The sequence below is a fragment of the Netta rufina genome (assembly GCF_964035555.1).
Source record: "Netta rufina genome assembly, chromosome: 6".
Taxonomy (NCBI): Eukaryota; Metazoa; Chordata; class Aves; order Anseriformes; family Anatidae; genus Netta; species Netta rufina.
In genome coordinates, this window is record NC_140129.1 from 7,562,948 (window position 1) to 7,587,804 (window position 24,857).

Genomic DNA, 24,857 nt, shown 5'->3' on the forward strand with positions numbered 1-24,857 from the left:
ATAAATCGTGTTCTGTGACATATGCTGATACAGACGGGCTGGCCTGCAATCACCATGTGCCTTCAACATTGGCCTGTGGGGCTGGCAGCAAACCAGCTCCTGCAGGTTTGAGTTCTAGATGCACACACATTGCTCCAAGCCCAGCCTTGCCACCTGCCCCTCTTGCCAGCCATGCAGCATGGAGGAGGGTTCCTGTGATTCCCAGTGGTGTCAGCATTTCCTGCACACTTCTGTCTCCTCTGCCAGTCCTCTACCTGCCTGGGACGTGCAGGGCAGCTCTGTGACACTGAGCAGTGATCCAGTAAAGCACTTTAAGCATGCACTTTGTTCTTAGCACTTAGAGGAGTTCCACTAGTCATTGCTGGTTCTTCTGTAATGTTTTGGGTGGCCTTGGACTCCTCTGCTCTGAATGTGGTGACACCTAGCTGATGTCCTGCCATTGGTGTTCACATGTTGTTTAGTGGAGCTGATAATATAAATGGCTTAAAAAAATATTTGTTCTTGTGTTGTCTCCCAAGTGATTAAGAATACATTTCACAGAAATGGTTTTAATTTTCATAGAACCCCAAAATCACAGAAGATCATTTACAATACTGAGGAAATTCTGTGCTAATACTTACCAGGAAATGACACCCCTTGAAAGGCAGGAAAGCCATAGTGAAAGCCAAAATGTTTTCCTTTTCTCTAGCACACCTTGTCTACAAGTGTCTATAAAAGTAGTTTTTACTTGTATGAGATCAATTTAATTAGATGAAATGGTTACTTAATTTAGCTGCCCTGCCTGCTTGTTCTGTAATAGGGCCTGATGTGTACAAATGTAAACAGTTCCTAAATATAAATTATGAGTGTCTGAATAGCAGATGCTCATGAGTTATCTGTTTCCAGCTGAACAAATTATTCAGTTAGCACAGGTGCATTAGGCTTGTCTTCAGACCGCAGCTTAAGAAAGCAACCCTGTCCAAGAAAACACTTAACAAAACCTGTGCCTGAGCCCCCCAGGGATCTGAAAGCTAAATATCCACTTACACATCATCAGCAATGCTTTCCTCAGCCAGGGCCTTAGTCCCAAAGGGTCAGCATCAAATGTCCCTGCAAGCTCAGGCAGGCACAGCTGTGTGCACGTCCTGGTGATTGCTGCAGATGGCAGGAGAAAGTGAGTGGCTTACAGCTCTTGACTGTTTAGGTTTCTGAGTAGAGCTGTTGGGTCTTTTGGGGTGGGCCAGCATGTGTGCTAGGACAGAATGGGTCTCCAGCTATCAAAGAAAACTTTGTGGTGTTGAGTGACCTCTTAAGAACAGTTGAACATACAAAACTGACAGATCACCCTTGAGTGCCTCTTTGTTCAGAGAGCAGAGTACTTAAGAAGGGTCTTAGGAGCCTGAATAACATTTCTGCTCTTCCTTTTTGGAACAGGCTGTCCATGGTGATCCCACCATGCCAGAAATCTCGCTATGCCACATACTTTGATGTGGCAGTGCTGCGCTGCTTGCTGCAGCCCCATTGGTCTGAGGAGGGCACGCAGTGGTCACTGATGTACTACCTGCAGAGGCTGAGGCATATGTTACAAGAAAAGCCAGAGAAACCACCCGAGCCAGAGATCACCCCTTTGCCGAGACCTCGCAGCAGCTCCATGGTGGCTGCCGCACCCTCCCTGGTGAATACCCACAAAACTCAGGTAAGCAGTTGCCATCAACTGAATAAAAATAATAAATAATAATAAAAAAAAAACACACCTAACTGTTGTGGTGATGCTGGGAAGCGGTGGCTGGATGACTAGTGAAAAGCACAGCTTTGGTATTGGTTGAAGTGCTCAGAGGTCAGACGTGTGCATTGATTCAGAAGGAGACCCTGAGAACGACGAGGGGTTTGGAGGCAGAATCTGACTCCGAGCTGGTGACTGCTGAAAGCTTGAGGGCTGTTTTAGGATAATTATTCTAGGGCGAACAGCGATAAAATTAGTTTTTAATGTGGTAATATACTAATGTGTTTGTCAGAAGAAATCAGACTTGCTTTACTGAGCTCTCTTTGGAATAACCCCTCAAAGGAGAGAAAAGGAATTGCTCTTGGTATAGCACTGCACACTTCAGGCAAATGCTTGTGTTGTAATTGCAAAGTAGATTTTGAAAGCTCTGGCAGTGAGCAAAAGACGTCTGTGCAGTTACCTCTTCTCCTGATGTTATTCTTAGTGTCTAACTCTTAGTGTGCAGTCTTTGTATTTGCCAGCAAAACCTCAGTGGACAAACTGTCCTAATAGGTGTCAAAATTTCTTCCCTATTTTGCTGGGGCAGAAACGCCAGACTCCTGACCTCAGTGCAGTAAAGATCTTTGTGTTAGAGCTTAACTGTTTTTTAACTTTTGGGTAGCTCATGGTTGATCAAGGGATAAAAAGGGGATGCAGCTGCAGTTTTAGTTAATCTCCTTGTTGATTCGTGATACTTTTAGGTTGTGCATTCCTCGTGTCATGTGGGCCTCTAACAGCAAATTCTGATTTACTGAGTTGGTGGAACTGCCTTACAAAATTTAATACAGTAATATGGGATTCTATTTTTGCAATCTAATTTTATGACACAGCTCAAGTAAGAGGCTCTATCTTCTGCTAATGTTGCTGTCAAATGTCTTTTTTGAGTCAGAACTCTTAGAATTTTTTGTTTTTTCTTAAAGCCTTGTATTCAGTGTTCTGACAGTTTTTGATATGCACTTTTATAAGCATAAAGGGCAGAATGTCTTTTCTCCTGTACAGCCAAGATACTCATAAGCCAGAAGACAAGCATAAACAACGTAAATAATAGTATTTTTATTTTAAAGTCTCAGGATTCTGTCGCCATTCTCCTAGTTTTTATTAGGGCTGGTGCTTACTTGTGATTTTAAAGGCTCAGCAGTGGCAATATTGCTTAAACTGTTAAATTTTAGTGTCATTTCTATAAAATGTTGCCTGTTTTATCCCTGTAAAGGCTTGACATATCTCCATAAAGGCCAGGTGATAGGAATTACTATTCCATCTTAATCTACCTTTGCATGGGGATTTTATAGGATTGCTGCACACGTACACAAAATCCTCCTTTTAATATCCTCTCCTGGAGGGAATGCTGCCTAAGTAGAACAGTACATTGGAAGATACTGCTGTTGAGGTGGTTCACTTTCTGCCCTCATACTGTTCAGAATAGCCCAGTTATTTTGCATGTGAACATGGTAGCTACTCGTGCAGCAGGACTGCAGTCAGTGGTTCTTAGCACACTGGCAGCCTGCATAGGGTTGTCCTCTGTAGGTGCTGTTTGCGTTAGCTTTGTGCAGGTTCTTCTCTGTGCAATAAGACACTTTCCTCCTTTCACACACTTGGCTGTTTCTTGCTTTTTCAGGATGTTTCTCTTGCAGACGATTTCTTTACTCTTCACTAACGTTTTTCTGTTAAATCCATTTGGCAATTCCACTGGGTGCTTTCTGGCTGTTAATGTGAGGACTCTGTCCAGGGCATTCTTCCCTCCAGGGCTAGATTTGATTGCTTTTTGTAACCTCTGTGTCAGTCCTGTGTATTTTTACTGTGCTTCATCAAACTAGAATCCTTTTTAAAAAGGTTTTCAATTTGTTAAGCAGAACAGCTGCGATGGAGATGGTGAAACAGCCTTCCTGAAGCTCGTCTCCCCCCTTCTTTACAATTCTGAAGGCTGAAGTCTGTGCAACACAGACACCATTCCCTACCATTCATCCTGGCTGACTGTAGGCACTTAACTGAGGTTCTTAAATTCAGTCTCATCACTCAAGGCTCTGTGATAGTCAAAGGAGAGAGATCTACCTCCAAAGGACTGAGATTTGTCATTTCTTTCTAACCGCACAAGAGGTTTTATGTTGAGACTTTACCAGGTCATCAGTCAGACACAGGGATATGCTTAAAACCTTTTTTGATCTGGATCTTAAATTCCAAACTAGATGTCATCGTTTCTGCTCACAGGTTGAGGAATACGTTCTCAAAAATATCATCTGTTTCAGTGGGATAGGTTTAAAGTGTCACGCATAAACTGATTAAAGACAAAAATAGCTGCATGCAAGTCAGATCAGGGGCCAGCAGATTTTTCTGATAAATCCATGTTATTTGTTATTCTGCTGTTTAACTTCCTGCATTTCCCTAAGCCTCAGCAAAACTCTCGAACTTCTTGTTGGTTTCTGTGTGTGTGAAGTAACATTTTAAATATAATCTGGGGCTAAAGAAGTTGGGATCATGTGTTGAGAGAATGCAGGAAACATCCCCCATATCTTGCCTAGTAAAACGAAGAGCAAAGTAGGAAAAGATTCAGTGCAGCATGCCAGTGCTCCTTGTTGCATAGCAAAAGGGTACTGGGTGCAGTGTGAATAAAGAGAATACTGGGTTCCTCTGGAAACCGACTTTAATCCAAACAGATCTCAGAGCTGGCAACACACGATGAGGGAAACCTGCACTGTACCTGTATGCAGTGAATTAGTGTAAGGACAAGTCTGAGAAATGAGACCTCATGAGGCTCACGCACATCTACAGTCTTGCAGTAACATTGCAGGGGCGAAGAGCCAAAGCTTAAATTAAACATCAGACCAGTGCAGCTGCAATGACTCACTGCAATGCTAATACAAAACCACGAGTCTCAAGAGCAATACCTTGAGAGCTGAGAGAAGTACTAATGAGCTGCTATCTTTACGGTCGTGCAGAAGGAAGGCAATAGAAAACATCGTCTAAAGATCTAGAGTAGCAACCCCAAAACTGTTTTACTTTCTTGTGCAGCGTATGCCTATCATGAATACAAGATAATGTACTGCACAGAAGCCATAGCTACGTTTTTATTCAGTCTTCAACAAGAGTATGAGCTTGATTCATTAAAATAGGTCATATACCACAATGTAGGTTAAAGCTAATTCTATAACTTGCATTTTTGTTGCTTGATACATATCCTAAGCTGTTTTTTAGAACTGGAACAGTCTTTCTGTGTGTTTATATGGCTTGTATCATGGTGTAGGTCCTGATCCTCACTCTGTCCTTTTGGTGACCATAAGCCACCTAATAAAGCATTGATTTAGTAACTAATGGACAGAGGGTAATGAATCTGAATTAAACGCATGTGTTTTCCGGCCAGAAGGAGCCAAAGAGCTGTAAAAACTAAGAACCAAACCTTATGGAGTACTTGCTGGCCTTGCTGTTGAGAGAATCTGGGGCTGAATCTTAATTTGCTGTCTGATGGATTTTGTGTATGACTTCTCCCCTGAATCTTCAGTCACATATGCAAAATGATTTAAGAGCAAACCTTGACTGAATGTGACTGAAAACAACCATGACGTGGAATCTTTCTATTCTCCTTCATTCATGTTTTGATAAAAATAAACAAGAAACATTTAAGGGTAGTCCTTGACTGCTATGAAAAGTCTCCAGAGAATGTCTGGTCCCCAGTAATCCCAGTAACGTAGACACTGTAACTGGTCCTTAAGACTTCATCTGCAAAGTGTCACTGGCTTCTGCAGGACCTTCATGCGCATAGAGCTGCACACTCCTGTGTGTTGCAGCACCAGGATCTCTACTTTTTATTCTGTAGGAGTCTTCAGCTATAGATGGCATATGGCTCTCTGGATTGAAAGGGAAAAGGTGTTTTAACGTGACCAGTTGATCAGCACAAGCTGTCTAAAGGGGAGGCAAGGCAGAAGAGCATCTCCATTGGAAACAAGCTGATATTTAGGCAGATGAAAATTATCCTGAGGGAATTTGGTCAGGTCAGCTGCACAAACATCTCCTGGAAAGTGGCATCAGATCTTTAATGAGAACAGATGGTCAGGAGCTCAGCTACCCTTTGTAGCAAAGCCCCTCCAATACAGCAGGCAGCTGTGATGTATTCTGCTCAGTGCAGAGGGGTAGCAGAGTGCCCTCTACTGAGGCGTCAGTAAATCAGTCTGGCCGTTTTCCTTGTCCTGGAATGTTCTGTGCTTTAAGTTGTAGGGGCTTTCACAAATAAGAGAAGAGAACCGTGATGTGGACAGATCTTGCAGCACTGTTATTACAAGTGAGGGATGCTTACTGATTTTGAAGTCTTAGGTTGTTTTAGTAAGCAAATAAAATTAAAGATGAGTGCTGCCCCAGTCCTGTCTTCCTTCCTTTTTCCACAACAGCCCAGAACAAAAACAGCCTTGTAGCATTCATAGGAAGTCTTGTAGTTACAACATTTTTTTATCATAAGTACTTTTACAAATCAAATCTCTCGAGGGGACAGTGCTGCTCATTACAGCTAAGTTGCAAAATGCGTGATTAAGAGCATACATGTACATCATTATGGTCATATTCTCTCATAACTTAAAACATTTCACAAAAAGTGGCAGCTATAACTGCATATAAATGTAAACCAAGGCGTCAGGAAGATCATCTGCCACCCCAGGCCATACTTGGGATCAGAATTGGAGCAGAGCAGGCCATGAGTCTTCTGTCCCACTAGACCACACTGGCAGCAATGCCTGAATTTCTTCTGTGGCAGCACAGTGTGCTGCCCCTTTTTTTGTTGTTTATGATCACAAAAATGTTAGGTCAGTAATTCTAGGAGATTCTAAATGCTTTTATTTATTTTTCTTTAAATGTGTGAATGGTGTTCTCTGTGATGAATTGAATGTCTTTCTCTGCTATTATGCTTCTCCTATGACAGCTCTTGGGTGCAGCTCTTCTATTAAGCTGCTTATCGTCTAGTTCTCGTTGTGCTTATTGTCTTGTTTTGGGAGCTGCAGGATCTTACAATGAAATGTAATGAAGAAGAAAAATCACTAAGCACGGAAGCATTTTCCAAGGTTTCACTGACCAACTTGCGTAGGCCAGCAGTTCCAGATCTCTCCACAGACCTGGGCATGAACATCTTCAAAAAAGTGAGTAGAAGAAAATCACATGTAATCAAATTGTCCAGTGATTCAGCACCTAAATGTTCTGCTAAGTAGCAAGTGAAGGTCTGCTTGGACTATACATATATGCTGTATGTGAGATTGACATCTTTTTTTTCATTGGGAGTGATTTTGTTTGTAATTACTTAGATTTTTTTGTGCACTTTCCAATCACAATACTAAAACTTTTATTCAAATAGTTATCCTGCTGAAACTGCATGGAGGAGTGTACTCAAACAATGCAGTTTAATGTCCAGATTTTCAAGTGCTGGTTCTTGCTGTAATTCCAGATAGTTCAGTGAAGTTTTTTCTGATGTTTTATGCTGTAAAGCCCTCGGTTTGCAACCATCCAAGACACTTAGCAGAGTTTTGCGTATTCTGCAAATCTAGCTTTCAGGTATGAGCATGCCATAAAACTTTAAAAGGGCATTCATCCCATCCTGTGGGAAGACTGAGTTACTTAAAATATTTATATGGTCCCAGGGAGTAGATAGTTCCTATCATAGTGAATGGCCAAGACAAAAAGCTCAGAGTGTAAGGTTATAGCTCGGCCATATACCTGTTTTACTTTTTTTCCCTCAAATAGTAGTTGAATGTCTCAAAGCCTTTAATTGCTCTCATCTCTGCTCACCTTCCTCCTGCAGTTTAAAAGCCGCAAAGAGGACAGGGAACGTGAGCGCAAAGGGTCAATTCCTTTCCACCATACTGGGAAGAAGCGACAGCGGAGGATGGGGGTGCCCTTCCTCCTCCACGAGGACCACTTGGATGTCTCGCCCACTCGCAGCACTTTCTCTTTCGGCAGCTTCTCTGGAATTGGAGAGGACCGGCGTGGCATTGAGAGAGGAGGATGGCAAACCACCATATTAGGTGAGGCATTTTTATCTCTGCCCCAGGTTCTCTGTCATTCCTGTCCACAGCATTCAGAAAATGGCAGAGGCTCTTTGTTTCTCCATCCATCCTATTGCAACCTTATATACCCAGTTCTGTTTACATTAAACACCTGCTTGCAGAAGTGGCAACTGCGCTGACAACAGACCTTGAATAACTTACCACTTTCTTTACTTCACTTTTTCTCTGAGAGCTACCATCATATAACGTAGTAATAGCTATTGTAGCAACTTGTATTCAAGCAGTACAGTCATGACTATGCTTTCCCCTGAGTGGTAGGAAGCATTATACAACTGCAGCTTAAAATAGGTTCGAGGAATGGCTGCATTCTTTTCTTTTAAGGAGAAATCTCTGGAGAAGCAGCAATATGGTCGTTAGATACGTGACAAAAAATGTTGAGTCTTCTCCAAGTGAACGTTGGATACAAAATAGAGTATTGCCTCAGATAGTGAAGCTTACCAGGTAACTGTCTTGATTTTTGCAAAGATGCAGTGTTTAAATTTAAATATAGGCTTGTTCAGTCTTCCAAGTTCACTCAACAGTATCTAGGCATGGTTTCTGTTTCACAGACTTACTCAGAATGTCATAGATTTTCATCCTAGCATACTTTCTTGGAGATGGTACAAAGTAAGAAACGATTGTCTAAGGCCATGTCAGAGCATTCTCGTGTTCTTAGTTTTTATGTCAATGACCCCCTGCAAGATATCCCACAATTACCTGTTTGGTTCTGCTTCACAGGGTCCCGGAAGGCCTTGACTTCTGCTGACTCCAGTCATTCGATTTCTAACCTCAGCTACTGTCTCTTGCCTTCAAGCACTTCTCAGATGAGTAAACTAAATATCAAATTCTTGTCTCCACCCTAGGAAAGTTCACCAGACGGGGGAGCTCTGACACAGCAACCGAGATGGAAAGCCTAAGTGCTAGGCATTCACACTCTCACCACACTCTTGTCTCTGATCTGCCAGACCACTCAAACAGCCATGGAGAGAACACAGTCAAAGAAGGTAAATCTAACACATCAAGAAAGAAACATATCACTGGAATATGAACTCCAAGAACCTGAGGAGGTGTTACTGCTTCCATGTATGAATATATGACTAATTGTTTTTTCGTATTTTTTTTTTCTGCATCTCTTGAGGTCTGTCTTGTTCTATGTAGAAACATCTTCCAAACCTTTCATGTTTCCCTTGTGCAATTTGTCCAAAAATAAATAAATAGTCAGCCATCAGCAGGAAGAAGAGAAAGGGTTTGGATTTTTTTGCCATACCACAACACAGTGCAGACCTTTGGGCAGAAACTTGGAGTTGCTAACTTCTGTGGTTTCATGGGGAATGTTGTGATACTTAATGCCCTTTGTCAGTCCTCAGTTGCTAGAATGTGCTGAAAATAACATTTTTTGGTCTTATTTTTCCTTGGTTCTAAATAGAAGGCAGGCTTTGAAATTTGCTCAGTCTCCTTGGGCCCATCTGTCTGGGAACCTTCTACAGAAAGAGCAGTGCCAGTGTGACCACTGTGGTAGAGCCCCTGGTGGGATGAAGTCTATTCCAGAATGAGGAGTCTCTCTGTTGGCAGGATGACTCCACCTTTGTCAAAGCAGAGGAAAGTTCTTTTCTGTCAGCAGAGCTGTCTGCACCAGAGGGCTTTGCTGCTGCTCCTTCTGCTGCCTAAACATAGTGAATTTTTCTTTCTCAGGAGCAGTGCTACTGGCAAACCTGGCCAAGGAGGTCAAGCCTCACTTTAGGCACATGCAACCCTGAACCTTGATGAGGGAACAGAAAATCACACACCCCGTGGAGCAAGGCACAGTCTGTCTGCACAAGTTGTCAGGCACCACACCTAGGAGGATACCCATGTATTACATGCTGTAGCCTTGTGAGCTCTCAAAGATCCTCACTGTGCTCTTTTAGCACAGTAAATCTGAAGAGTCAGAGAGGATGGATTTGTGTCAGCTCTAATCTAGCATGGGAACATCTCCTTCATCTTTGCATCAGAGCTTCATCTGGAGTGAAGCTCTTCTCCTGGATCAGTTTTATGAAGTCTCTCTATAACTGATCTGTATTTGTTCTGTAGGAGAGTAATCCCACACGTGACAACAGCTTTCTAGGCAAATATTTTCTAAAAAGTAGCTATATGCAGTGCATCTTTTCCTGGTTGCACCCCAGGTACAATTGTTGTGCAACTGTATGAACAATAGGACAAATCACACTATTTGGGGGGCTAGTATGCAACTTTGAATGAACCATTCTGTAGTTAAAGGATGAGTACAAATACTACCTTTTGGTTCTGTTTTATGTGCCCAATTATACTTGTGCATGCTGGCCATCCATAATTTCCTATGTATTGTCTAATTTCCGTAGCCAGGAGAAATTTGCTAATAAACTAATTTTTCTGGCTGGCACACAGTCGGAGATGAAAAATTATCTATGTCCTATGTAGCTGCTCAGGAGAAGTCATGGACACATGCTGCAGGCCTCCATGGATGTAAATTAAGAGTCTTTAGTCCTCCTTCTCTACCTCTGTGCATCCCATCCAGCAGTCAGCTCTGCCAGTGATAATGAAATAAAGGTGCGGTACAGAAAAATATATTTTATGTAGGTTTTAGTAATGGATTTTTGTTACCCATTTCAAAACAAACTAAGCAAAACCTCAATGAAACAAACAAACAAAAAAAAAAGCTAACCATAGATAGTCATAAGTCTTTATAGCAAAGTTTAAACAAAGTTTCCTAATTCCTTATTTTCATTATTGTTCTCTTCACCATATAAATGTCGGTGATTGCCATTAAAAAGTCACACGTGCCAGCAAGTAATCCTGATGTCACATTAGGTACAGCAGTTACTTCCTGCCCTAATCATTGACCAATTTCTAACCCAGTTCAAGGGAACGCCATTGACCTTGGAACATTTCTCTTAATAAAATGTTGCTCGTTCAATGCTGGCAGGGTTGCACAGGTTATGCAAAGGAAATGTAGTCACTGCTCTGGCAAGTTGTTATTTGCAAACCGTAGCAAGTCCACTGTTGAGTCAGTCCTTGGAGATTCTTTTCAGATTTATGCTATTTTATCAATTAGAACACATTAATTACCCTTAGGCAGAAGTTCTTTGTTATTTTGTAGCCCTGTACTGCCTCAGAGAAGGTAGTCCCATCAACACTTTGGGACACATGGGGTCTTTCTACACTACAGAGTGTGTAGACCTACTTACAAAGCACCAACCGTAGGAGATTACTCATACCATGGCCTGGAGTTTGTCACGTGTTGTTAACACTGCGGTGTATCCTTGATAAAAATGAGCCTGTGTTGCCAAAAGGCTGTCACTACCTGAGCTGACCAATTTAAAGTTAGGCCTCGCTATGTCATGGTGTCCTTTCTCTGGGCACTGTGAACTTAGATGCCACACTGCCTTTCTCATCAGTCATTTTTATTTTTTGGAGGTGGTTTAGACTGCCACGGGTAGCGTTAGGAGCATACTGCTCCATTATTATTTTTTCTTCTAACTGGTATGATGAGATCTTTCAAGCTGGTGTGGCTTAGAAAGCTGTTTTGAATTGGTGCTGTTGTTACCCTACCTGCACTCCTGCATCCAGCTGCAGAGTCCTTCCTCTCCCCCTTGCAGTGGTGCAGCTGCTTCTGACACCAGGCACTTGACCAGTAGAGAGAGCAAAGCTAGCCAAAAATCTAATCCCCCCTTTTGGATTAAATTTAAACTGTGTGAGCTCCCTGGTCTGCTTAACTGCCCAGAAGCCTGAGATCAATGTAAGCTGCCATGGAACTGCTCGAGCAACGTTGCTGGTGTTCTACTGTGCAGTGGCTTAAAGGAAGAAATGAATTTATGCTTTCATCCCTGTACCTGTGATAGGAATTAGGAGCCTGTTTTGCCTTTCAGCATTACAGACTGCATTAAGAGCTGCACCCTTCTTGTAAACAAGCACAGTAGTTGCTGTGTTATAGCTAGAGATGGAAACTCACAGGTAGCTATTTTCCTCCCTGCAGTGCGGTCCCAGATCTCCACCATCACGGTGGCCACCTTCAACACTACCCTGGCCTCGTTCAATGTGGGCTATGCCGATTTCTTCAGCGAGCACATGAGGAAGCTTTGCAACCAGGTGCCCATCCCTGAGATGCCCCACGAACCGCTTGCATGTGCCAACCTCCCGCGGAGCCTGACAGACTCCTGCATCAATTACAGTTGCTTGGAGGATACGGACCACATTGATGGCACCAACAACTTTGTCCACAAGAACGGCATGCTGGATCTCTCGGTAATTGGCAAGGAATGAGGAAAGCCAGGTCCCTCTTCTGTCAATATAGCTGTACCATTGAGATCAGGGTTTTGACGGGCTTTTCCTCCACCTCTTTATATGACTTCTCTCAGCTGTACATAAAGGTCAGTCAGATACATTTGTGCATATCATAAAAGCCTCCTCTGAGATACTGCAACTCCTATTACTCCTTGCAAGGAGTGCATGTGCATGTGGAATGCACACATCAAACCTTAAATGATATCGTTTACTTCCTGTATTCCTGGGGCATGCACCAAATTCCCTGTAAAACAGTATAAAACTGAATAGCACCTTAACAGCACCTTAAAACTCACCTTTGCTGCATTTTCTCTTAATGACTTGACAGCTCCTGGTGCACTGAAGCAGTGTTCTCAGGCTCACAGATGTCATCTCATGGTTTACCTGTCTGCCTGACTGTGCCCAGCCTGTGGTTTCTTGTCTACACCTAGATTGTAGGCTCTTGGGATTGAGGATTGTGTGTTTTTCGTTTTGAGTTTATACTCTGCCTGCTGTAATGAGTCTCTGGTCTGTGACTAGAATTTCAGGCGCTGAATAGTACTAGGAGAGCAAACAAATCTGACTGTAAATATGATATTTGAATCTACCAGGTGGTCCTGAAGGCTGTTTACTTGGTCCTGAATCATGACATCAGCTCCAGGATTTGTGATGTGGCGCTGAACATCGTGGAGTGTTTACTTCAGCTTGGCGTGGTGCCATGTGTAGAGAAGGTACGGAGGAAAAGTGAGAACAAGGAAAATGAGGCACCTGAAAAGAGACCAAGTGAAGGATCCTTCCAACTCAAAGGGGCTGCTTCCGGAGGTTCAACTTGTGGATTTGGGCCTCCCCCAGTCAGCGGAGCTGGAGATGGAGGAGAAGAAGCAGGTGGTGGAAGTGGTGGAGGAGGTGGAGGTGGAAGTGATGGAGGTGGTGGAGGAGGAGGAGGGCCCTATGAGAAAAACGACAAAAAACAAGAAAAGGTTTGTCTTGCTTGCCTTTATACCATTTTGGAATGTGGTGTTTGTTAAGATAAGAGGATGTGTGTGTATGCAATTGCCCTCCTGTTTTCCCTCCTTTTACTTTGCACAACAATGACAATTTAATTTGTTTTCTTCTGATGCTTGCTGAGGTTCTGCTGAAGCAACGTGATTGGGAATTTAAGCACTGTAACTACTCCAGTGAAGCAACTGCCAGAAGCAGAGTTTGTGAGCCTTGCATGGGCATTTTCAGTATCCCGTCGAAGTGCCTGAAACCCTCAATCACAATGATTTTTGTTTATTATGCATGGCTTATAAGAAAAAACAGAGTCCAGCGTGTGAGCGCAGTTTTTCTTTGATGACCAGAAATCATAAATTTTTCAGTATTGCTGTGAGAATTGGCCAAGAGGAGCTTTTGCTGATCTCCAAAGTTGCGATTCATAGTAATATAGTACTGAAGACATTTTAAAAATATTGTTTTTCTGCCCAAGCAAACCAGCTCGCTCTTTTCAGGTGTATCTTTTTGAAGTAAGTGCTGACTAGTATTCACAGCAACATGGAGGGGGCTTTGCGTTTATAACATGGCTTTTTGACAGGAGCTGAAAAGGAATGGGCTAGTCCCTTATGCAGCATGCATTTTAAGAGTAACAACTTTGTAAGGAAGTGTCTGGGGGAAGAAATGGACAGCAATTTTTTTAAAAGTAAAATGGTAACAAAATGCCAGTGGTTGTGCCGGGGTTTCACACTGACTTTCTGTGATTCCCAGGATGAAGGTCCATCTGTCAGCACCCATAGGCTGGCCCTCACAATGCTGATAAAAATTGTCAAGTCCCTGGGTTGTGCCTATGGTTGTGGAGAAGGACATCGGGGGCTCTCCGGAGATCGCCTGAGACACCAGGTATTCCGGGAGAATGTAAGAAAATTAAAGCTCATTAAAATGTCCCCCTTGTACTTTTGACATCAGCTGCTGCGATTGCTGTCTGCCCCCTCTGTAGCTTTTTCTGTACCAGCAGTAGATGTGTTGCTCTTTGTCTGAGCTCACAGACTGTGTTGCAGCCCAGCTGTAGCGGATTTTAATGTTAACTTCCAGACCCTGGGGCTTGCTAAGAGCACACCTGCGACCCAGGGTACTTCTCAGCACCCCAGTGGATAGGTTGTCTGAAAAGGCACAAAAACATTGGAGCAAAGCCCCACGTGTGCTGCTCTGAGTCATTTTTTACATTGGTGGTACGCCAATACAGTATGCTGTTTACAAGAGGTGCTGCTATTTTGGGTTGCATATCTGAACTGAGAAGCCCAAGACATAGTTACATCCATCTTTCCTAATGGCAATTATGACTAGTTGCTGCTGGGCTGCTCCATAAGCTCCTGGTAGTTGGAGGGCACTGTGCTTGCAGGCATACTCATGTACTGTGAGGAAGCAGAAGGCTCATGGCCTGTTGAATGCAAGGGTGAACGGTTACCATTGATTCCTTACACTTTTGATTCCGCCAAAGTTGAGGCAGGGGAAAGCGCCCAGTATGTAACCCAGACGTTTGACTTCATCTAGAAGGGTTTGACTCCCTGAGGTCAGTCCAATGCCCTGTCAAATGGGAGCCTTCCAAAAGCTTTCTCCAGCATATGCCTCCTCCTTGCCTTCAGTGTTTGCTGCAGAGAACATTTCTGATGACTGTAAAGAGAATTTACCCCCATCCACACTGGGGGTGGGAACCAGGTGCTTCTCCATGGCTTTGGTTAGCCTGAGCCATGCCAACAGAGCTGTGATTTGGTTCTAGGATCTGAGCTAGATGGCTTAGAGCTGGACTGACTGCTTCCATATCATGCACCCTTCTTCTGTTAGCTTGACTCCTGGTTACTAAGGAGCCTGAAGCAGCAATGTTAATTGTGGACACAGGGAGACTCGATGGGGTAAGAGTCACGGTGGTAACAGCAGAAAGGTTCTGTACAGAGCGCTGGTTGAATATACACCATATTCATCAAGGTGTCAGGTAAAGCTTTACATTGTGCTGGAGCTCAGCCAGCAGAACGTTCAGGCCTATGCACAACATTAGGCATAAATGAACGGGTCTCTTGGAGCCAAGGTTCTTGTCAGGCTCATTGAACTGGGGTCTTTATGGGAAGAGACTTTCCTATGTGTCAAAGTCTTCTGCTTTTTCTGTGTCTCTGCCTGTCCAGACTGCTTTGCATGCACCATTTGTGTTGACTGCATGCACAATCACGTCTGAGTTTACTAGAAAACTAAGCACCCTTTTGCAGTTAGCAGAAGAGTTGATGCTCCCCATAGAGCTGATATTTCAGACTAACTAATTCCATCCTGTTTAGGGTCCCAGTAGGATGGATGCTTTTCTGATAAGAAGTTGACAGTTAATAGCTTTTAAATATGAAGCTAATGTCTTGCATGATATAAATCGGTCACAGGGTGCAAGTGCATATACTGGGTGCAGGACCCATTCTGGTCCACTCTCACCTTGTGCTGAATTTCTTGTTTGCTTCAGAGGCAAACCTTGTGTTCTGTTACAGGACCTAAACCTTCTGGCTCCTAGGTTACTTTAGACAGCACAGTAGAGCACTTATCTAGCTAAAGTAGAAAAGGACGCCAAAATACCCAGCTGCTATTAGTGAAACTTAGACCCGTAGTTTGATGTGATATGACTTGATTTGATGGATGTCGTTGCAGGCTCAGAACTGCCTCACAAAGCTGTACAAACTGGATAGGATGCAGTTCCGGCAGACCATGAGGGATTATGTGAACAGGGATTCTCTCAATAATGTAGTGGATTTCCTGCATGCTTTACTAGGATTCTGTATGGAGCCAGTCACAGACAGTAAGTACAGCTGGCATCAACAACTCTCACCTGAATGTTCCTAAACTTTACTGTCAGAAAGAAGCCATGTATTTTTCTTGGCCTTTAAAAAAAAAATAAAAAAAATAAAAGTGGATTTAAATCCTCAGATTATACAGACCATATCCTCAGCCAGCGCAGGTGAGTGGAGTTGGAACTCCTCTATTTGACCACCTGGTGATCTCATACCATGAACTTGCATTAGCCAGTGCACCTGAAATTGAAGGCATCTCTTTTGATTCATCCTACCTGTTGTTCATGGCTCTTGAAAGAAAATATTTTCATTCAACTATGCCTCAGGAAGGAACTTTGCTATCTCATGACATGACCAGGCACCAGCTGAAATGGCCTGTTTAATCCACGGTTTATTTTGAATGGAGATATAATTGAGCATTAAAACCCTTCATGGTGCCTCAGGTGAGGCAGGAAAAAGCAAGAACAGATTGAAGAAACAATATGAACACACAGATGTGCATGCCTACAATACAACTGTGTGTGTGTGCATGTATATGTTTTTTTATTTTCTTTTTTAGTTAGGAAAATTATTTAGGATGCTATTTAAATGACCAGACATTTTTGATTGCTCACTGTGTATGACAGTAATTAACAATGATTGTTTACAGAGTAAAAATAACTATTCCCAGGTATTCAAGGAGTCTGCCTTGTCTGTTAGCCTCTCTTTGATCACAGGCATTTCAGAGAGAGCATAAAAAAATAAATGTAGCAGGCTTTTGTGAAGATGCCCACAGAAAACTTCCTCAATATTCACTAATTATTGACATGCTCATGCTTTGAAGAGTGACAGCTCATGCAGCTTTTGAAAGTTTTTCCTTTCACCTAATAAAACTGAGATGTTTCTTGTCATATGAACGTGTAATGCTTTTTTGAATCTTTGAGAGCTTATGCACCTTGCAAGAACAGTGTTCCCCTAGTTCAGAACATTTTCTTTTCACGGGTATTGTCACTTTTCCATTTAATCAAACATCTCTTATTCTTTAGAATAGTAAATAGAAATGCTGGAGGTTTTCTTCAAATTTCATGTCTTATTTTATACATCTCTAAGTGAGAGATGTGGATAAATGGAAGCCTGACTTGTTCTAATCTTCTTGATCCTGTTTCATACTGCTATTTCTGGGAAGATTTCATCATTTTCATTTATTTTATACTTCCTTCAGCCTTATTTTTTGTGAGGTGAGATTGACAGTACTGAGTATAAGATTTTAGACAAGGACCTGCACTTTTCTTGTATATCTAAATACCATAACAATTATCTTTCAGCCATCTTTTTAAAAACATTCTTAACCAGGGTGCTTGCTTGTACTTGAATTTCACAGACAAGGCTGGATTTGGGAATAACTTTACCACAGTGGACAACAAGTCTACAGCACAGAACGTGGAAGGTATTATTGTGAGCGCCATGTTCAAGTCGTTGATCACTCGCTGTGCTTCTACTACACATGAGCTGCACAGCCCAGAAAACCTGGTAAGCAGCTGATTTCATATCTTCAAAGTTGCTTTTTCACTTGGGTGTGACCAGTGAGGCTTCGCAGTGAAGAAGGAATTCACTGTAGTCAAATACCATGAATATAGCAAGTGTTTTTTGTTGAAAGCTTGTTAAGTTCCTAGGCTGGGAACTTTCAGAATAATGCAGGCTCTTTTGGCAAAGTTCACAGTCTGAAAACCAGGTCCTGTAAGTCTTCCCTTCACCCTCTTGACCTCAGAGGTAGAGATGACTTGCCACATCACAGATCTGTGTGAATGTTCAGAACTAAAAAGAGCCTTGAGTGTAGGAGTAGGCTGGGGAATGAGTCACTCCTCTCTCTTCCCATGATGTAGAGCTCTAAAATAATTAAGAAAAATTCCAAGACGCCCACTGGTTTTGAAACAAAACATGCAGTTTTTTGCACTATGCTTTCCCTCCCACCCCTTCACTTGGCTTTTTCATGCTTTTTAAGATTATGGGCTAGATGAATGGGATAAAACAGGCTTTAAGGCATCTTTGCAGCTTCCTTATCTAGCCTCTGATCCCCCTACATTTGCTTCAGCCCACTGCAGAGCACGTTCCATAACAATAATGCTCCTCACTGTCTGCTTCTTCAGAGCACGCTAAATGGCAACTTTGCCAGCTTTTGATCTCAGCCAGAAAACACAAGCCCTGTGCATGGAGACATCAGACAACAACCAAACGAAGTAGTGGCCTGCTGAAGTACTTTAAGAACTATTAATTCTCACTGCTTCTTCACAAACTGCAAACTGAATTCTCTTTTCTTCTCATGATGTTGTGCTCCCCAGGGCTTGTACTGTGATATCCGTCAGCTCGTCCAGTTTATCAAGGAGGCTCACGGGAATGTCTTTCGGAGAGTAGCACTCAGCGCCCTCTTGGACAGTGCTGAAAAGTTAATACCAGGAAAAAAAACAGAGGAAGCAGAGCAAGAGCAGAAACCTTCAGGGAGCAAAAGGTTGGTGTCTGGAAGGGAGAAAGCAAATGATTAATTTGCATATGGCTGTATGACTATATGCAATGAACACAAATGTAGAAAGACCAAGGGCTTGTGTGTTTTCAGAGCTTATGTTAGTTCCTAATGCACAAAACTGTCCTATGGCAGCAGCCTCCTTTAAAATTTAATGAACTGAGGCAGTCATAGATCTATAGCAAAAGATGTTAACCCTCGTATAGAAGATGTTGAAGAGAACAGCACAATGGACACACTGGGAAGAGAAAAGGCTAAAAGAAGTAAAAAGCACAGTGTCAGTCCCACAGCACTGCATGAACACAGCTTTCAATGTGTGTCACATCCTGAGGAGGTTAGTGTTGCTTATCTGACAGGTAAACCCTGGTATACAAAACAAGTCCCAGAAGAAATCTAAATCTGACATGCTTCTGTATCAAAAAGAAATTTTCTCTTGTGCTTTGAGGCTTGCCTTATTAAAATGCTGTGAAGGAGGATTAAGAAAGCTGAAAAGTGCCTAAAAACCTTGACTTTGCCTCTAAGGGCTGGTGCCGTTTTCAAGAATGACATATAGAGTGGCAATAAGTTGCTGAAGAGATGGTGCATCTCTAAAGCTGTTTCAGTGTTCAGCAGTGCTGATTTCTGGGTCGTATAGCTATGTGATGACCACGAGATGGACCATCCATTCACTTTAGCTGATGATGTACATTGTCTGCATAGGTCCGAGGTGGGAAGCATCATCATTGACAAAGGTCAGGCATCAGCTGCACCCGATGAATGTCGCAGCTACATCTCAAGCCGCCCAATGCAAACTCCAGAACAGTAAGTAAATATTATTTCACTGCATTTTTGCCAGCAGCTTCCATCTGCGATTAGTACATTGCATATTAGATAACTGGCATATAGATAACTGCTGTAAGGCATTGCATATTTGAAGTCTCTGCTGTCCAAACAACCGTGCCATTTCATATTGAAGTAAACTTAATTGGTATTCCTAAGAATTTTAGAAAATTTTACGAATAGCTACTGGTCTCCTAAGTTACTTTGGACAAGTCTTTTAACTTTTCCATGCCTCTGAATACCAGTCTGTCTTGTTAAAGTGCTTTGAGATGCACTGGAAGAAGACAATGCAAGGGCCTGAGCTCTATTACTATGTATTCTCTGGCATTATCTGAGCCTGCAAAGTCTCTCCCTTGCTGAGACTGCAAGGATAACCGAAAGGCCTTTATTGTTGTGCAGAATTATGGCAAGCTGTTCTGCTCTGAGCCCTGCCATAGCCATAGGAGATTGCAAGACTACAGCAAAATATGCTGTCCCCATTCCAGTAAGTTAATGAGAACTGTGACTCCAACAGAGATTCACAAACGTCTATCATGATGTTCTAAAGCTCTTCAGTACACACACTTGTAGAAAGCACCAGCGTAGTCTTGTCAATATGGGTCATTTTGACCTAAAGAAGATGATTTGCTTTTCACTTGTAGGAACAGAAAATTGGAATGACTTGTTCAGTGGGCAAGCTCTTCAGGGTAGAAAAGATTTTTATTATGTGCCTTGAACAATATTGAACAAGTTGTCAAACTTGATTATGTCTCACTGAGAAGAGTATGTTTGGAATTCAAAATATAACAACCTCAAAGAATAGAGAGGTCAGGAGGGGGCTGTGGGAAGGAGACCTCATTCCCCTGAGCGTCCAAACTTCACTGAAGTTCAGCTCGTGTTCTGCATCCTTTTTCTTCCAGTGATGAGCAAATCCAAGGCGCTGTTCTGGGACGCAAGGACTTCTGGCGAAAGATGTTCAAGTCACAGAGTGCCGCAAGTGATACCAGCAGTCAGTCTGAGCAGGACACATCCGAATGCACCACTGCTCACTCTGGAACCACTACAGACAGGCGCTCCCGCTCCCGTTCCCGACGAATCTCCCTTCGAAAGAAACTCAAACTCCCCATAGGTAAATGTATGTCTCTTCATATTCTATATACATACTGCATGTGCAGAGAAACACAGATATATATTAAGATATTAAGATATATTGTAACACAGTTCCTTATTGTCCAAGTATACTGTATATTCTCCCAAGACAAGGTGGGGAATGCTGCATGCTCTCTCCACTTTGCAAATGGAGAACTGAGGCAAAGGGAAACATAACCTATCTATGAAAGGTAGCAGAGAGTATCTGTGGCAAAACAGAACACTCAATCCATGTCTCCAAAGTAGTATGCTAGTAGCTTAATCTTCCCGGCATTGAAGAGAAATAATCCAAATAGCATCTGATAGATAAAACATACATCATTTACAGATCTCAGGACCCAGCCTTGCATGGTAGTTAATGCATGTAACATGAACCGGTTTCCTTCCCTTCCCTTCCCTTTTGCCATATCCTGGCATGGCTATTTCAGAGGGTATGTGCACAATTGCTAAGAAATTAGTTCTGTTTGGAAGCATTTTCAGAAGTGTTCTGAGTAGCTTATTCTGCAACAGGGAACTGGCTGAAGCGCTCCTCCCTCTCTGGCCTGGCTGATGGGGTGGAAGATCTTCTAGATATCAGCTCTGTTGACCGTTTGTCTTTCATCAGGCAGAGTTCCAAGGTAAATGCATTAGACTCGGTTGCAGAGAGCTTGTAAGGACAGGATCTGACCATTTGCAGCTGTCCAAGGAAACACTCTAATCAGGGTTGGCATTGTAGTCAATGTGACAGAAGTCTTCAGAACAGAGAAATCAGAATTTGGTACTGGACTTCAGCACCGTAAGGGAGCCTCACATTTAGGTGTCTATCCACTTCTTAGAGCAATACATAAATATTTGTGTCAAGTACAAAGAGTCCTCAGAGTCAGGGCAAGGAGGAAAGTAGTTGTTCTGGCATTGGACATTACAGCACTGCTGTTTTCTGAAAGCAAGAATGTCTTTTTATTCCCCCCCATACTCTTTTCCACCCCTGTCCTTGCACAGTAGAAAAAAATAGCTTCTACATAATAGGATGTGTGTTCATTCTTCTACCAGTCTATACTCACTTCTGTCTGTGAAAAAGCGCGGCAGAGCTCCACCTTTTGCCATTCCGTGTTGCAGGATTTCCAAATCCTGTCTGTCTCTAAATGCTGATGCACTACCTTCTGCAGCAGATGCAGCATGTTGTCTCCTCTAACTCCATGCAAGTGAGAACATTCTTATAGAAAACAGCAGCTTTTCCTCCTATCTATAAATAAAAGTGGTATTGACTGGAGACAAGCTATATTTGGGCACTTTTTTTTTTTTTTTTTTAATGTGTAAGCTGTCCTGTACTTTATAATACTGGAAAAATACTGAGGAGAAACTTTAATGAAGCACTACCAATATTTGGTGTAACATTGAAGAGTATGATGTTGCCAGGGTGCTTGGGAGATAAGAGTATAGTTGTCTGATAATGAAGTTCAGAATGCAATCTTGGTAAAAGAGGATAAGGTCACAAAGTGTTAAGACCTTGTCAGGAAGAATAATGGAGCTGATTCTCTGCAGGAAGGACGTGATGATGGTGGCTGTGGTATGTGAGTAACTCCTTGTAGACTCTTCTGGAATGCAAAGAAGACTGGGTTAAACCTCCACTGTACTTGTCTATCTTTGTTCTTTGAGAGAGAAATGCAGGCCCTGTCAATACACTTAAGTTTTAACTGTTGGTCATGTTTCTCCATGCTTTGTGCCTTTACAGCCTCATGTGAAAGACCAATCCTTTAAGCAGAAAGCTTAAAAGATTAAGTGCTTCAGCCTACGTAAGTCTGTGCAGACCCACTTGTGTTGCTATGGTGATCCACTGTATTCCTGCATTGCTGTAAATGCTTTGGTCTTCTTGCTTAGACGTGAGATGGTGGCGTGGCACAGCCTGACCTGGCCCTCTGTCTTTGCTCAGGTGAAGTTTACCAGCGCAGTGAAGCTGTCAGAAGGAGGGGGGCCAGGAGGTGGCCTGGACAATGGGAGAGATGAAGAGGAGAATTTCTTCAAGCGTCTTGGTAAATGGCGCACCTGCCGAAGACACCCATCCAAGCTTCATCACACAGAAGAAAAAGATGGTTAGAAATCAGGGTTCTCGTCTCCTTTTTACTTTCTTTTTATTTTATTTTTTAACCTATTTCTTTCTGTATTTCATCCCTTACCCTTTTTTCCTGCTTTCTCCATAGTTTTTGTATCCATTCTTGCCTTCTCCAACTTTTTAGTCTCTGTAACTGTTTTCTTTCCCTTCCTTCTTTCTTTTGTTTTGATTTAGAAAAACCTCTAGCAAAGTCATTTTTTTTTTCCAGACAATCCAAATAAATTATGCAAATACAACATTTGGGCTTCTTAAATCAAATTGAATTTGATCAACACACTTGAAAAATTAATGCTTGCTTCAAAGCACTGATTCAGTTTGAAATTAGGTGTGTAAATCTTTCATTGCTTAATATAACAATGGGTATTCCATCAGTTTTTTTGTTTTTTGTTTTTTGTTTTCCAATTTGTGACCATTTGACAGTTTTAGCAAAGATCAGCACTGATGAAATGGAAAACCCTGCACAAACCTTGTTATAATTATCTCTTTTCTTCTGTGTTGCATGTCTAGTGTCTGCATACCATTCGTTAGGGATGCTGTCCCTTTTTCTTAGCACACAACATAATGATAACACTACTTTTCCTTTCCACAAAAGTATATTTCATTGCAATGCATTTTCAAAATCAGCAATGTTTCAAAAGTGCCTTTATGAATAATATGAGGTCATGATATATTCTCTTTTCAAATGTCATGCAGCCATTCACATGCTCATGTCCTTGGCTCAGAGTTCATCTTTGTTGTCAGGAAGACAACCTTGTATCTTGAAGTTCTATTCCTGTTTTTCAAGACAAACAAAAGCCTCCCAAAAACACATGAAAAAGTGTAGCTTTTCTTTTTCACCATGACCTCTGTATCTTTACGTTAGCTGGTCTGTTCTCTGGCGTTACATTTTTTATTTTCTGACATTACACTTCGGCACTGCTTTGCATGTATTTTACCATCATCTGTCCCAGACCTGCCATGCAATGTGTGTAAGCCATTGTTTAGGCAAGTGGTATTAGCAAAGGATGAGCATATCTCATAAACTGGTCATCATTCTACCACTGCAGAAACACTGGTGGTGGTTCTCAGCCCATCTCCCAAGTTAAAAATATGTTCCTCTAGAAGGAGGCTGCCTCAGCACAGTAGCTTTTTGTATTGTTTTAGCTGAAGGTGAAAACCCTGACAATAGAATGAATTGCATTGTTTTCCTCATCCACTACTTCGCACTGAAGCAGATGTGAAATGCTTCCACCATCTTTTGTCCCAGCTCTTACCAGGAACAAACAACTCGGGCAGCAAGACCTTTAGACTTCCACAGCTGTTTCTATGGCACTCATATTGTGATTTGGCTTCATATTTTCTTGCAGGAAATACTGTTTTTTCACTGTGACAGTGCTGATTTTTCACCGCTGTGAGTTTGCTTTTGTCTAGAGTGCCTGTATCTTGATTTAATCACACGGACTTAGTCTTGACCCTGTGAACACCAATAGCGTTGCTCCATGTGTGTGGCAGATCTTAAGTCTATATAAAACTCAGATGACACATTAGTTATTGACTTTGTGGACTTTGGAAGCGTTGTCCACATTACAGCCTTCTGTGAATAACATCAGATTTTGTCTAATCAGTGGCAAGAACTTGAGGCTTTTTAGATAGCTGTGAGAAGAGATGTACATGACACATGCTTAGTTTTGACATATAAGTGCATTAGAAATGGGGTAATAAAAGCGATGCAACTTACCATTAGCAAAAATACTGGTTTAGCTGTACACACCTGTGTGTATGTACATGTACGTGCATTTTGAAATCAATGCGAGGCCTTTTCAGGTGGTTTATGACACAGTAGAACAGGATCATGTATGGTGCTTTCACATTTGCAGTGCTTCTGTGTATTCCGTAGAAATCAACATGTTTTATGTGTTTATGGAGAGGAGAGCAGAAGTCTGTCAAGATGAATGGGTGTACTATTAGATCCCTCAAGGTATGACGCTGAAGTATTGTTCTGGAACATATTTCTGCCTTCTCATTCCTGACATTCATGATGCTATGCCATTACTGTGCTCATAATTTTCCATGTGGTGCTTCCTCTTGTGTTTTTGGGTTTTTTAACACAGTAGGCCAAATTGAAAAAGAAAACACAGAAATACCTCACAGTAAGTAAATACACAGATATTTTAACATATAGAAAAATTTGTCACATCATTTATGAATTGTAATCTTCATTGTGATACATCATCTAGACGACTGGAAATTCTGTCTGTGTCAGATATGTATGTATGCATCTGTGTGCGTGTGTATGTGTTTGTGTATATATCTGTATGTGTGCATATGTATACATATATATACACATAAATATATGCACATTCATGCATAACAAATTGTTTACTTTAATGATCTTTATACTAAGAACACAGCATATATACAGAAGTGAGTTACCATATGTTTACATGAGAGCCTTGCTGTTTCTTCAGACATTTACTGAAGACATTTTCAGTGACCGTAGAAGTTGCCCAGGATGTTC

General features: G+C 42.0%; 1 protein-coding gene across 3 annotated transcripts in view; it reads left to right on the top strand.

Moving 5' to 3' along the window:
* Positions 1–24,857, top strand: part of UNC80 (unc-80 homolog, NALCN channel complex subunit) — a gene marked incomplete at both ends in the record, with an annotated part of 126,623 nt that overhangs the window by 16,615 nt on the left and 85,151 nt on the right. Inside the window, 14 exons of one of the 3 annotated variants that reach the window (XM_084289645.1) lie at positions 1,414–1,675; positions 6,721–6,855; positions 7,512–7,734; positions 8,619–8,759; positions 11,747–12,015; positions 12,645–13,013; positions 13,777–13,923; positions 15,688–15,835; positions 17,188–17,336; positions 18,146–18,312; positions 19,024–19,125; positions 20,043–20,257; positions 20,782–20,888; positions 22,181–22,280. In XM_084289645.1, the coding sequence (XP_084145771.1) occupies positions 1,414–1,675; positions 6,721–6,855; positions 7,512–7,734; positions 8,619–8,759; positions 11,747–12,015; positions 12,645–13,013; positions 13,777–13,923; positions 15,688–15,835; positions 17,188–17,336; positions 18,146–18,312; positions 19,024–19,125; positions 20,043–20,257; positions 20,782–20,888; positions 22,181–22,280 (2,534 nt within the window). The remainder of the gene's footprint in view (positions 1–1,413; positions 1,676–6,720; positions 6,856–7,511; positions 7,735–8,618; positions 8,760–11,746; positions 12,016–12,644; positions 13,014–13,776; positions 13,924–15,687; positions 15,836–17,187; positions 17,337–18,145; positions 18,313–19,023; positions 19,126–20,042; positions 20,258–20,781; positions 20,889–22,180; positions 22,281–24,857) is intronic. The other 2 variants (XM_084289644.1, XM_084289646.1) reach the window with 2 other exon arrangements.